We start from the raw sequence: 14,839 nt of genomic DNA, 5'->3' as shown, positions 1-14,839 counted from the left end.
TGAGCGCCGACCGGTTGTAGTGACCTGTAGCGGTGCGGAGAGAAAGGGAGAGACCTCACTGAAACAATCTTCATTGATTGAAACTGAGGCTCATGATTCTCCCAGATACGCCTCCTCCCGTCAACAAGGAGAAGAAGAAAAAAACACTTCAGAAAGAAGTGGGCGGGTGGGGTTGGGGTGAGTGAAGGAACACATTCAGCTTTGTACTGCCAGCGTATTCAGCGAGTGAGTGCAGGTGTGTGTGTGTGTGCGCATTGTGTATGATGTGAGATAAAGTAGCTGGAGCGGTAGTTTCAGCCCGGGCCCTCTGCTGACTGGGCTGCTCTCACTGGAGAATTGATTTGGCCTCCGAGAGGATCTGTAGCTCCCTCAGTGGAACAGACGGATGGAGGAGGAGGAGGAGGAGGAGGAGGGGGGGTTAGAAATGGAAGGAGAGTGGGCGGAAGTAACAGAATTGAGAGGTGGAAGGAACCGGGTGGAAAATGAAAAGAAGACACGGGAACACGCACACTCGCGCACATCTGAGGCAGACAGTCGGTCAGGGAGATCTACTCCCCGTAATAACCCTCTCTGCTGTCTCTGTTGTCTCCTGGCTCCTTCAGCCCATAACACAACCCGACCAGGTCACACCGACTCCCACACACACACACACACACACACACACACACCACCACCACCACCACTTCAGCCTGCAATCCAATGATTTCACATGCTGGTGCTGCATGTGTTGTCTGCAAGTGCCAATGTTGTGTTTTGTGTGCGACCCGGACTGGTGTTCTGGGAGCTTGTCGTCAGTCACTCTGGATTCACATCTTCCTTGAATGTTGCGTACTTACTTCATTGAGGCAACCGAATCATCAAGCTGCGGTGTTTTTTAACGGCCCCCCCTCCACTCTGTTAGTGCCCAAGCTGTTGTATTCTCTCCTGCTTTAACAATGGGTGAGTTGCATCTCATTTATTGCAGTTAGGCCGTGGTCTGTTTAATTGGTGTTTCCAGCCCTTTACCCCCCCCCCCCTCCCCCTTCAACCATTCCCTTTGATAGTTCTGAAATTTAAATGACGGTACATATATTTAACCTCTCCGACTCGTGGCCTTTCACATACAGTGGTCACAATCAAGAAGCCCTCCCGTTATCTTCATCAAGGATGAAAACACTAAATGCTCGCCGTTCAAGACTCATTAAAAAAAAAGAAGATAGACCAGTCATCCTAACCTCTGCCCCCCATGTCTCCCCGTGCAGTGACTAACTACAGCAATGCGGTGGAGGCCGGCTCGGACTCGGATGACGAGGACAAGCTGCACATCGCGGAGGAGGAAGGAAGCCTGGCGGACGGGGCCGACTGCGACAGCACCCCGCCGGATGACAAGCACCCCAGGGAGCGCTGCTGGGACGGAGGTGAGGCCAGACGCACCTACGCACCTACACACACACACACACCTCTAGCTCTTATTTTCAGGTTTTAAAAACCTATTTAAAATCACGCCAGTGGGGGAGAACAGCGCTTGAGTCACTGTTTGTTTCTGTATAAAGACAAATAACCTTTTAAGATGCGTACATTCCCGGTGTCTCCTCGCTGTCTGTGCTGCAAAGTGTCTCTGAAAGAGGATAAGAGCATCAGTGTCAAATGAACTGTGTCACGCAGCCTCTTTATTTACTGTTACCACATTGATTGTTTGAGCGCCGCTGCCTCGTTTTGACCTCGGCTGACGCGAGCCAGGCTAAGATAAGAAGTGCCCCGCTGACGTCGGCGCAGTCAAGTGCCAGGCTTTTGTCTCATTGTGAAAACGCAGAGTGCGAGGAAACAGGTACTACACGCGGTGGGTTCCCAACTGAGGCAGGAAGCTCGATATCAAACAGAGACAATGCCAACACATGGAGACCTTCAAGCACAGAAAATAGCCCTGCAAGCAGGAGAGCTTTACGGCACTGGTGGGCATTGGAGGGGGCCGCCGTGAACTTCTTTTTACCTCGAACCGCATGGAAGTGACATCAGAGCCCCCCCCAAAAACAACAATTGCAGGTGCTGAAGGATGTCGGTGCTCCAACCTGGGCCCAAGGCCTCCACACGGCTCTCCTGACCTCATACTGCACATCTGTGTGTGTGTGTGTGTGTGTGTGTGTGTGTGTGTGTGTGTGTGTGTGTGTGTGTGTGTGTGTGTGTGTGTGTGTGTGTGTGTGTGTGTGAGAGACGCTGTTAGTTCAGGGCCCGCGCCAAGTACTGTATGTGCAACACTTGTGACAGGTCCGTATGAAATGTAATTAGATATTCAGCCACATGGATATTTATTTGAGGGCGTTGCTCTCTTTTGCAGATCTTGGCTGGATTGTTCATGGGTGAGCGATGTGTGAGGGGGCGGGGGGGGGGGGGGGGGGGCAAGAGGTCGAGGTAGTGAAAATGTCCAGCGACCCAACACTTTCAGTTAAGGGAGTTTTTTTTAGTTTTTTTGGAATTCCTCTCCAGCGAGTTTCAGTTCAGTCAGTTTCAGTTTCAGCGAGGTTTCGGTTGCTCACGACCACAGACCTGTGCACGTGTAGCCACCTATTCCCCGGGCTGCACCGTCGTATTCATCACTGCTCTCCAGCCGGACCTAAAGGGAGGTTGGAGGAAGAATAATGTCATTGGTTTTGGCCGGGGCTCGCGCACATTAAACGCTTCAAAAGCATGAGTTACACTGAAACAGCTCAGTGAGCTGGCTGCGCTCCACACTTATGCCTGATCAGGCATATTTTTCTTTTGGCCTTCACTCATGAGCACACACACACACACACATTCTCACCCCCACCCACACACACACCCCCACACACACACACCTCTCTTTCTCACTGTCTGTAGCCCTCATGTCAGACATCTAGCAGCATCTTTCTTGTCACTCTGAATCGGACTGACGAGACGGAGGGAACAAACACGCACATCTCCTCCCGTCATCGCTCCCTCTGTCTCCGGGCCCAGCCTTGAATAGTGACCGCCACCCGCTAATCTTCTCCTCGGCATAGCCCAGCTTGCTTCAAATAAAAAACAACAACCTTGACACCCCTTCTTAGACTGCCGCGCTCCAAAACCAAAAAGGTGGTTTTTCAGCACTTCTGCCATCTAGCCCCCCTCCCCTCCCCCCCCCCCTCCCCTCCCTGCTCCGTTCTCTCTCACTGGTTTCCTCTTGTTCTGAATCATTCCTCTTGATTACATGGTATCACAGGCTCCCTGCTCGCTGTCATTACTCATTCACTCCTAAATGATAATGTAGTGCTGGAGCAGCCAAGTGTTGGTGCAGTAAACTGCAGCCTGTTGTCCTCTTAAGAACAGGCCGAGTAACTCCGGAGGGATTGGAAGCGTTGACCTGGGAGGGCTTCTCCTTTATCCCTGACAAGCTGCAGAGCATGATTACAGCTGGTTCTCAGCTGAGCGTGTTTGGCAGGCACTCGTGCTCTGCTGCATTATTCTATGAGAGCCTTGCGAAGTTGCAAGGCACAATGACACTTGCTTTGTCCTCACCGTTTCACTCCTGACATGCCGTGATGATATATGATGATGTCCCTGAGAATCAAATCCTTTTTGGATGACTTGTTTCATCAGGGCCTCTCTGGACGCAGGGAACACCTACAGTCCTGCGTGTGATGTTAAAGCTGAGCCACCCTTCTGGACAAGAAAGGAAGACTCATCCAGAGAGCTGGGGGAGATTGTCCAGCGGAGACACGAAGCACAAATACTTGATTGCACGAAGCCAAGGATAAGCAAGTCCTTGTAGAGTTTGTAAAGACCTCACATGTATTCTCTGACTTCCCTCCTGTTGATGGGAGATAAAGGGCAACATCTCCACTAACGGCTGTGGCGTATTCTGAGCTGTTTGCGAAGTCTTATCGCTGGTGCGTCTCTCCCATCCCAGATAGAACCCACCATTGCATGCACAGCCACAGGAAGCGGTGGGGGGCAAAGGTCGGCCGGGGCAGGAAATGCAACATGGGATGCCGTTGTATCACGTTGCAGAGATGTGGGCAGAGAGTGATGAGAGAGAAGCCAGGGAAAGAGAAGAGGAGAGAGTGGGTGGTCTGGTGATTTTGTTGGAAGTGGTACTATAGTTAGGTTACTCTGTAAGAAAAAGAACGACTTTTTCTCTTTGTTTCTTTTACATCAGAGCTGCAACAGAGTGTCCTGCAGCGCCTCACAGGGCTGTCGGTACGGGGTTTTTTAAACCGATTTTCCACTTGTGCAGTGGTGCGTGCACATCCCTGTGTCAGCACATAAATGGCCTGTGTGATGTTTCATGTCAGGGGAGCAGCCTGATAACACGGAGCCGCCTCAGCGAGGCTGTGAACCTCTCTGGCCTCACTCTGTCCTCAACAAAGAGCTGAGAGACACACACACACACGAAGGGAAAACAACAGCTTATCATACCTTTGCACCGCAGACCCCCAACCGGGACTCTACTTCACTCGCATGCTCAACATTTAGCAGCCTAGAGGTGTGTTGGGATGCTGCCTTTGAGCAGTGGAGGGAAGCTGAACACAGTCAGATCAGCACTTCCCACATCCAGCAGTGTTTGACAATGTCTAGTCAACTAGAAGTGTGATGAATATGAAGGCAATTCATTAAAGGGGCTACATTTGAAATTGAAGCATTTTTTACTGCCGCGGCTAGAAGCTAACGGCGGCGGTGCTGACAACGCTAACAGTGTTTATCTGAAGGGACCGTAGGGCGCCACGCTCCCACGACACGGCGTGATCAGCTGCAACTGGTGGAGCGCCATTCAGAGTAGCGGCCATGTGCACGCTCACACGCACTAACGTGCACTAAAAGCATGCGCGGCCTGCCGGCTATGTCAACAACAACAAAGCACAGAGAAGCTCGTATTACAACACACACACACACACACACACAGCAGCAACACGGACAAGGTGGACACCCATTCAACAGCCCACCATTACCTGGTGACACAGACAGACACAGACACGCACACACACAGACACGCACAGACACACACACACACAGACACGCACAGACACACACACAGACAGACACGCACACACACAGACACACACACACAGACACGCACAGACACACACACACAGACACACACACACAGACAGACACACACACAGACAGACACACACACAGACACACACACACAGACAGACACACACACACACACACACACGCACACAAACAGAGAGAGAGAGCGACTTCACTCTACTCCACTGTATCTGTAGGTAATCGGTGTTTGCTGCTACGTTAATGCTCTGAATATGATGTAGAAGCCCTTTCAAATAGAATGGCAATCATATTTTCCAAAATGTCCAACTATATCTTTCAGATGAAATATCGCCGGAGGAAGCCGGAGCAGGGCTGAGCACTGGTATTCACCGAGGAGTCACAGCTGCCCCCCAACCCCCGTCTTTCGGCTCACACCGCAGTTCACAAAACACAGTTCTCTGATCCCCTGTACGCTGGAGGAGCGCTTACATCTGTAGAAACATCTGCCCGGTAAACACCACAAAGGCATCCGCAGTGGCCTAACTTTGCTTTCAGCTGATGGCTCACCCTCCGTATCCTCTGTAATGATACACACAGGCGCGCTGACATGTACTGCTCGGTTCTAATCGCAGACACACCGCACTCGGTTCCGGTATCCACTTCAGGAAGCTCTGGGAGAGCAGAGACGGAAACGGGGAAAGGAAGCTTCCTGCGCATCCTAAACTCCGTCCTCGGGTTACACTTCCTATAAGCCGCAGTTTGCTAATTTGTGCTCGTTAGGCTCGCTAGCCAGGCCCGTGTGATGTGGAGGGAAAAAACGTCCTCGGCTCCCACGTGCAGACTCTCATTTGCTGGGATATTAAGCACAGTCTAAAGGCCAAGCCTCTCCGGAGAGCAGAGTGCTGTGTGTGTGTGTGTGTGGGTGTGTGTGTGTGTGTGTGCACGTGTCCCTTGCTGCGTGATATCTATCCGCCGCAATACATCAGGACAAGATTCATCACCTAATTATCAGTCACAGTCTCAACAAGTACCTTACCTAACATTGTGAAATGGGGCTTTGCCATTCAGTTCTTACAAAGAGCGTGATGCTCATACAGCAGCCTGTGGCCTTTGATGCAAATTCGTTTTCTCATCCTATTGTGAACAACAGCATTCAGGATGCCCCCCCCCCCCCCCCCCCCCCCCCCCGGTGCCGCATGCCTCATTCCAGGCTGGCGAACATGTCATGATCAAGGGCCCGGACTGTCAGATCCATTTCAGCTGTAATGACGGGGACATTATTGGATTATCACATTACGGGGGTTAGGGTTTCATACGCGCTGCCCGCATCGACAGAAGAACATGTACGTCTGGAAGTAACGGGGTGATCGATGATGCCTTTTTTTCCGCAGGCGAGACTCTAATCGATGCGCGTGTTTGTCCTCCGCAGTGAAGGAGGATTGCGCGTCGGACGGCGAGGATGACGGGAGCACGGACGCCCTGGTGGAGGAGATGCTGCAGCAAGGGGACACGGCCGTCATCTACCCAGAGGCCCCGGAGGACGAGCCTCAGCGCCGGGGCACCCCCGACGCCGGCGTCCACGACGAGAACGGTACGGGACAGCATTCATGTCAACAAAAGAAAAGAAAAAACCATAATAACACTCTTAGCAAGATCATTGTTGTGTACATTTCCTTTGATTACTTTAAATGTCATTCATATCCCTGTTAGTAGTGCACACACGCTGAAACACACACCACCGCCTCCACCTGAGAGCTCACAGTCACCGAGCTCTCACACTATTACTGCACCTACCCAGTAATTACTCCCCCCCCCCCGGCTCTACCTTCTCCCCCGTCTCACCTTTAGGTGTTAACTCCCCCCCCATTAACGCCACTCTCCGACATCATTACAACACGCCGTTATTTGTTAAGTGCGGCACACTGGGGCCCTTTATTGCTCCGGGCTTTTTTTGCCTTTTACCTGCTGCCACCGAGGAGGGATGGGGGGGTGAGGGCCCCTGGAGGGAGAGGGGAGGAAGAGAAACTGCAACACCTGAGCAAATTTGTCACGTCCACGCGAGCTCTTGGCTCACAGCTACCTGGGCGATAATGTGTGTGCATTCCCGTCCCGAGGCCCTCACCAATACATCACCTGTTAACGAATTAATGCTTCACCTGTGTGGGAGCCAGGCAACCGAGACCCTCTGTCAGCCTGGCTCGGATCTCTGCAGGCGGCTGCTGTTTACCCAGCTCACTTTTCCTTACACGCGTGGGTGTTTCTGAACGGCTCCGAGCGCACAATGGCCAATCAAATGACGGAACTTCAGGCGTGCAAAAGCTGTAATTGCTGGGCAAGAAGCAGAAAAGCAAAACAAATGATTCCGGTCCGCATCGGCAACCGAGCACGCTGTTTCCACAAGGACGGGGAGGCAGGTCCTATGATCACTAATCAGCGTTTATCCATTTGGTTACCTGGGGGGGAGGGTCTCTCAGTGATTGGAGAACTAGCAGAGGAGTGTTACTGTGGCAGGCCTTGTGTAACATCAAAGAGCCGTCCTTATTGATTGAGTGTGTTTCAACCCCCGTCTTCCCCCCCCCCTCCCCGTCACTCTCACACGTCCTAACAACACTCTCCTCCCGTCCACCCAGGAACTCCCGATTCGTTCTCTCAGCTGCTCACCTGCCCGTACTGCGCACGAGGCTACAAGCGTTACAGCTCCCTGAAGGAGCACATCAAGTACCGCCACGAGAAGACGGAGGAGAGCTTCAACTGCCCCGAGTGCAGCTACAGCTTCGCGTACCGCGCTCAACTGGAACGCCACATGACGGTCCACAAGGGCGGACGGGATCAGGTAAAGAAACAACTGACTGACAAACTGGTGAGGGCTGGATGCTGATAACACCCCTCACTGGTTGAACTGAACAATCTCCCTTTCTGGTATATTTTCATGGTCTTTTAATTGTATTTACAGTCGTTTTTCTTCTCTTAGTGTTGTAAGGTATAAGTGGAAATGCATTTTTTATTTTTTCAAACAGACTATCTGAAAGCAGGTAGTGAGAAAGTAGTCAAATACTTAGATATGTACTTACTAGTACTTGCCTATATTTGTATCTTTTGTGTTCTGTGCTTCAGTTTGATATTCTGATATTTATATGCGTCACGTTACACAAACAGTCAGTGAGGCTGGATTGGGTCGCTGGTTGGCCGGAAGGTTTCAGTGGCGTGCGGTAGTGATGACGCACCGACAAAGTGATCCTAAATTATGCAAAGCTACATGGAAGCGTTGTCTCCAGCAGCTCGCTTCCACACACGACAAACAAACATGAACTTTTGCCCCTCGATTGATTAATGACACCGCGACGTGGATCAGCAGCAGTTCAAAGGTTGTGTTTTCATGGTGCGTGTCGCTGAACGTCCCCTCTCTCCCCTGGTCTCACAGAGACACATCACACAGTCGGGAGGCAATCGTAAATTCAAGTGCACTGAATGTGGCAAAGCATTTAAATACAAGCACCATCTGAAGGAGCACCTACGCATCCACAGCGGTGAGTGGACAACCCCTGTCACCATGACAGCATTCCGCCCGTGTGTGTGTGTGTGGGTATGGGTGTGTGCATGCACGTGATACTGTACACGTCTTTGCCATTAATCTCTGTTGGCCACAGATGTTTCCGTTATACCAATATTTATGTTGTATTTATGTTTTTGCCATTTCCCTGTATTTAGATGTCCTTCATTGTGTTTCAGTCCTCGTGCGCTCTTCCTTAATGTTCCACAATTGTGTTTCTTTTGGCATTATGGGACAGCAATTAGAGAGGGGCATTTCCCAACGGTGCAATTACATCAGCGTTTAAGCATCATTGAAATGCATTAGAGCTTTTTCCTACCGCACTGCTCATAGCCTAGCTCGCTCATTTAGCTTCATTCACTCATGGAAATCTGTTGCCCCCCTCCCTTCCTTTCTCTCTGTTGTTCACATCATGGTTTTATTCAGGAGAGAAACCCTACGAGTGCTCCAACTGCAAGAAGCGCTTCTCCCACTCGGGCTCATACAGCTCCCACATCAGCAGTAAGAAGTGCATCAGCGTCATCTCAGTCAACGGCAGACCGCGCTCGGGGAACGCCAAAACCCAGACCCAGGGTCCGTCGCCGGCACTGCCCACGTCACCCTCGGCCCTCCGCACCCAGATCAGGGAGAAGCTGGAGCACAGCAAGCCCCTGCAGGAGCAGCTGCCACTCAATCAGATCAAGACCGAGCCAGTGGACTACGAGTACAAGCCGACGTTGATAATGTCCTCAGCCATGGCCGCTATGAACGGTGGGGTTTTCAATGGAGGTGCTGCAGCTTCTCTGCAGGGCACAGTGCAGGCCGTGGTCCTGCCCACTGTGGGGCTGGTGTCTCCCATCAGCATCAACCTGGCAGACCTGCAGAATGCTCTCAAAGTGGCCGTGGACGGTAACGTCATTCGTCAAGTGCTGGAAAGCAATGCCAAAGGCCAGGGGAACTCGGGGTTAACCACTGGAATGCTCTATCCCGCACAGCAGCAACTCATCTCAGCCATCAGTCTGCCCATTGTGGGCCAGGATGGAAATGCAAAAATCATTATAAACTACAGTTTGGACCCCAGCCAGAGCCAGCTCATGGCCCATAACCTGAAGAAAGAGCCTGAGTCCACCTCACCAGGCCAGACCACCACTGACACCTTTAAGTCCCAGAAACTCCCCGAGGACCTAACCATTAGGGGAGCCAGGCCCAATGAAACTAAAGAAAAAGAGGAAAAGACCACTAACACTTGTCTCCTGTGTGATAACTGTCCCGGTGGGCTGGAAGCACTCCACGTCCTCAAGCACTGCAAGAAGGACGGCCTCAGGCTGAACGGAGCGGGCCTGGATAGGTCTGAGTCTGCTGTCGCTGCCTTGCTGTCAGAGGGGGGTCTCTGTAACCAGCCCAAGAACCTCTTGTCCCTGCTCAAGGCCTACTTTGCTTTAAATGCAGAGCCCACTAAGGACGAGCTGGAGAAGATCTCGGACTCAGTCAGCCTGCCAACCCATGTGGTTAAGAAGTGGTTTGACAAAATGCAGGCGGGTCAGATATCACTGGGTGCCCCAACACCTCCCTCGGAGGAGGAGGACACCTGTGAAGCTAGCAGCGTGGTGTCTCTGGTCCCAGGGAAGGACACGGCCAATATGAGCCCTTCCGGGACCCAGGGCAGCCCGACAGAAGCCGCCCCAGCGGAGGTCAACGGCACTCACAGCACGCCGGCCTCTCCCTCACCATTAAACCTGACAGCTGGCGGTCCCGTCCCAGCCCCGCCTCCCCAGAGCACTGAGGGACCCCTTGACCTGTCGCTGCCAAAGCCCGCCAGAGAGGAAGCGGAGAGAGTGGTGGCTGTAGCCCGCGTTTACCCCTCCCCTTCCTCCGGCTCTACCAATGTGGATGAACCCCTAAACTTAACTTGCACAAAGAAAGAGGCATCGCCACTCTCAGCCATGGGCGTCAGCCCCATCGCACTGTACGCCAGCCAGCTCGGTGCCAAACCCCTCGACATTATGACCACAATGCAATGCCTACGGGCACTCGCCACTAACAGCAAGCATACTATCCTGATCCCCCAGCTGGCTTACACCTACACCACTACAGCGAGCAGCCCTGCTGGCACCGAGACGCAGGAAACCATCCACCTCAACGGAGTCAAGGTGTGCAATCATTTCTTCCCCAGATTAGCAACAGTTGAGCGTCCGTGTCTTTGTTCAATGCATAGTTTGACATTTTGCAAAATATGCTGATTTGCTTCCTTGCTGTGAGTTATGTCAGAAGGTACTACTCTCATGCTTGTATGCTAAACATCAAGCTACACACAGCAGACAGTCAGCTTACATACAGCTGAGCAGAAAGACTGAAAACAGGCAGAAACAGCAAGCCGGGCTTTGGCCAAAGTTCAACCAACCAGCACCTCTAAAGCTCACTGATCATAATTAATGTGTTTGTTCGATGCATCGAAAAAGAGCAGTAGAAACGTTTCATTATAGTTTATGGATCGATGCCTCATGGATTCATTTGAGATTACTTTGCAATCATTGGATACTCTAAAGAAAGTATAGCTCTTTAATTAGTGAGAGTTAGAGGTGCTGGTAGACCGATTTTATTACCTTTGGACAAAGCCAGGCTAGCTGTCTTGTGCTAAGCTAGGTGGCTGGCTGTAGCTGTATATTTACTGTACAGACAGGAGAGTGGTATCAATCTTCTCATCTGACTCTTGCCAAGAAAGCTTAACAACCAAAACATTACTTTAATTACTTGTCTGTACTCTTCAGTTACCGTATACAACGGAGAATGTTGTTTTTAAATGCTCACAGCTTTATTTGCCTCGTCAGCGTTTCAGAGGTCTTGTTACCCTCGGTCCATTGGCACAGCTCTGACAGTGCAGTTGCTCTTTACACTACGATGCTGCTGGAGTTTGGTCGCCTACAGCAAACAGGTTTGACTCAACCGGCTGACAGCAGATAGTGTTTGAAAGAACTCAGTGACTAATCCGGTAGGCATTTTGAGAAGCAAGTGGTTTGGAATTAAGTTGTCTTTTCTCTCTCTAGGAGCGATCAGTCAAACCCCTCAGTCCAGATCATTACTTCTCATTGTTCAAAATCCACCAGTACATGATAGATAGCGTGAAACCATCCAACATGTAATCAATAAGTCATATAGAAACGTCAGAATTCAGCCCTTTGTTAAAGTGATAGCCCTTAATAGTTCTCCATTGTGCAGATGGCTAATGATGGATGCAGATCTCTCCGGGTGTGTGAGTGATCTTCCCGGCTGTCACCCAGAGGACATGAGGCTGCACTTTACTGCAGAGCCCCTATTGATCTGCTGGAATCTGTTTAAACGGCACACCTCCGCCTGCCTCATTGATTTATTGCTGTTGTATTATACTTTGGTGTTAAGTGGATTGGCATAGACCTGCCTTGTAAAACGAAAGAGCTCTGTGTGTATATCATCTCCTTAATATTGCCCCACATCCTGTTCCGCTGCATCAGTAGATGAGTTGTTCCAGCAGGAAACCGGAGGTGTGCTCGTAAGGGACCGGGCCGAGGAAAAGATGGCTCACCCCTAACACAAGCTGTTCATTAGTGTTGGTACATTTCTGAGTAATTCATCATCCAAACATTTTGAATACATCTGTGATTTCTCACATTCCCCAGGAGGAGAAGCATGACACGGGCTCAGAGGGCGTGTCCACCGTGGAGGAGCACAACGACTCCGACTCGGGCCCCGCGCGGAAGAAGATGAAGAAGACGGACGGCGGCATGTACGGCTGCGACCTGTGCGACAAGATCTTCCAGAAGAGCAGCTCGCTGCTGAGACACAAATACGAACACACGGGTAAATACCACCGCTCATGTGTTTCCCAGGCCCACACTCACACACAAGCCAAACCAATCTCAGAAACATCACAACCGCAACTTCTCACCAGCACTTGCTGTTCTTGGGAAAGATGAGTCAGAGTAAAGGGGGATTTTGAGCTGCAGCGTAAAGAAGGGTGGACACCTCCATTCCAGCAGGTATTACTCAACACGCGCAGAAGAGCCAACTCCCCACCGCTGCACTGCCAGCTTCTCATGTGAAGCCCCGAGTGTTGCAAGAGGCGAGCTCTGCTAGTGATTTGCATTGCTCTCAGATGATGATTCCGTGGCCAAGTGCAGGTCAACGCTCTCAGAGGCGTTTATACTCTGATACCTGGCTTGCAACTGTAGTTTTCAGCTCCAAATGACCTCATCCCTAGGTGAGGAGCAGGTCCCTGCCTGGATAACGTTCCCTTGAAGGTTTGCGAGCACATTGTTGTGATTTTGCTGTATTGTTGTGAAATGTCCCCCTTGGATACACTGATGGTAGATACTGTCTTGCAACACTGCGGGGGGGGGGGGGGTAGTAGTGTTCATTCCTCCCATGTCTGTGCCTTTTTAACTCCACAGTGTAACTCCTAAATGTTGACGCACACGCTATTGTCTCTGTCCTCTGCAGGGAAGCGACCTCACGAGTGCGGCATCTGCAGCAAGGCCTTCAAACACAAGCACCACCTGATCGAACACATGCGCCTCCACTCGGGGGAGAAGCCATACCAGTGCGACAAGTGCGGCAAGCGCTTCTCACACTCGGGCTCCTATTCCCAGCACATGAACCACCGCTACTCCTACTGCAAGAAGGAGACGCAGGGCCAAGGCGGAGGCCGGGAGAGCCCCGAGGAGGACGCCGAGGCCCGGGCCGAGATGGAGGCACTGAGTCGGCTGGAGCGGCTGCTGGCGCCCTCCCAGCTGGACCTGGACGAGCGAGGGAGCAGCGCCAGGGAGGACGAGGAGAGCGAGGAGGAGGGCGCGGTGGACATGGATGACATCCAGGTGGTGCAGATAGGGGACGAAGGAGGGGATGAGGAGGAGGAGAGGAATGAGGAGAAGAGGGAGAGAGGATTGGTGGAGGGAGGAGGGGAGGAGAGGAATGAGGAGGAGAGGGAGAGAGGATTGGTGGAGGGAGGAGCGGTGGAGAGGAATGAGGAGAGGGAGAGAGGATTGGTGGAGGGAGGAGCGGAGGAGAGGAATGAGGAGAGGGAGAGAGGATTGGTGGAGGGAGGAGCGGAGGAGAGGAATGAGGAGAGGGAGAGAGGATTGGTGGAGGGAGGAGGGGAGGAGAGGAATGAGGAGGAGATGGAGAGACAATTGGTAGAGGGAGGAGCGGAGGAGAGGAATGAGGAGGAGATGGAGAGACAATTGGTGGAGGGAGGAGCGGAGGAGAGGAATGAGGAGAGGGAGAGAGGATTGGTGGAGGGAGGAGCGGAGGAGAGGAATGAGGAGAGGGAGAGAGGATTGGTGGAGGGAGGAGCGGAGGAGAGGAATGAGGAGAGGGAGAGAGGATTGGTGGAGGGAGGAGCGGAGGAGAGGAATGAGGAGAGGGAGAGAGGATTGGTGGAGGGAGGAGCGGAGGAGAGGAATGAGGAGGAGATGGAGAGAGGATTGGTGGAGGGAGGAGCGGAGGAGAGGAATGAGGAGGAGATGGAGAGAGGATTGGTGGAGGGAGGAGCGGAGGAGAGGAATGAGGAGGAGATGGAGAGACGATTGGTGGAGGGAGGAGCGGAGGAGAGGAATGAGGAGAGGGAGAGAGGATTGGTGGAGGGAGGAGCGGAGGAGAGGAATGAGGAGAGGGAGAGAGGATTGGTAGAGGACGGAGAAGAGGAGGAGAAGACAGTGATGGAGGCTAAAGAACAAGATGAGGAGGCTGACTCAAGGCGGGAGGAGGTGCTCGAGAGCATTCAGGAAGAGGAGGATGCCAAGGAGGAGGAAGAGGAGGCGATGGATGCAGAGGAAGGGGTGACGGAAGAGGGGAAAGCAGAGGTGGAGGTCACAGAGGGGAGTGGAGGCGAAACAGACACGGTTTGTGGAGAGCAGAACCAGACGCTGCAGGAGAAAGGAGATACTGACTGAAAGAGGAATCCGACTCCTCCATGAGACACAATCAGACCCCCCCCCGTGCGGAGGAAGAACGCAGGAGATGATGTCTGGTCACTCTGACAGTCCGTTTCAGGTCACTACTGTGTAGAAATCCAGGTGTGCCTGAAACAAGTGATACAAGTGACTTTTCCGCAGGAGAGCGGTTTGTTGCTGTCCGAAAAAAATCAATTTGTAAAGAAAAAGATGAAGACGAACACAACTTTCAACAAACGAAGGAAATGCATTATACAGACTTTGGAAGCTAGAGCCACACGTTTTAGATAATGTTTTATTGCTAAAACACGTCGGCCATTTCTTTTTATCAGTTACTAATTATGTCACTCATATTTTAACCTTTGAAAGCTGTACAGTTGGGAGATATTTCTATACCTTTTTATTGCCAATGAACAAA

The 14,839-nt window shown here is 51.8% G+C and overlaps 1 protein-coding gene across 1 annotated transcript in view; it reads left to right on the top strand.

Moving 5' to 3' along the window:
* LOC306794287 (zinc finger E-box-binding homeobox 1-like) overlaps nucleotides 1-14,839 on the top strand; it is a gene marked incomplete at its 3' end in the record, with an annotated part of 74,042 nt that overhangs the window by 44,681 nt on the left and 14,522 nt on the right. The window contains exons 2-8 of the mRNA XM_079292326.1: nucleotides 1,242-1,397; nucleotides 6,398-6,559; nucleotides 7,599-7,801; nucleotides 8,390-8,495; nucleotides 8,945-10,647; nucleotides 12,151-12,331; nucleotides 12,971-13,416. Of these exons, the coding sequence (XP_079148452.1) occupies nucleotides 1,242-1,397; nucleotides 6,398-6,559; nucleotides 7,599-7,801; nucleotides 8,390-8,495; nucleotides 8,945-10,647; nucleotides 12,151-12,331; nucleotides 12,971-13,416 (2,957 nt within the window). The remainder of the gene's footprint in view (nucleotides 1-1,241; nucleotides 1,398-6,397; nucleotides 6,560-7,598; nucleotides 7,802-8,389; nucleotides 8,496-8,944; nucleotides 10,648-12,150; nucleotides 12,332-12,970; nucleotides 13,417-14,839) is intronic.

This window comes from Melanostigma gelatinosum (genome assembly GCF_949748355.1).
Source record: "Melanostigma gelatinosum genome assembly, chromosome: 20".
Taxonomy (NCBI): domain Eukaryota; kingdom Metazoa; phylum Chordata; class Actinopteri; order Perciformes; family Zoarcidae; genus Melanostigma; species Melanostigma gelatinosum.
The sequence above is the reverse complement of the archived record's forward strand: the minus strand, read 5'-3'. Positions and strand labels throughout refer to the sequence as shown.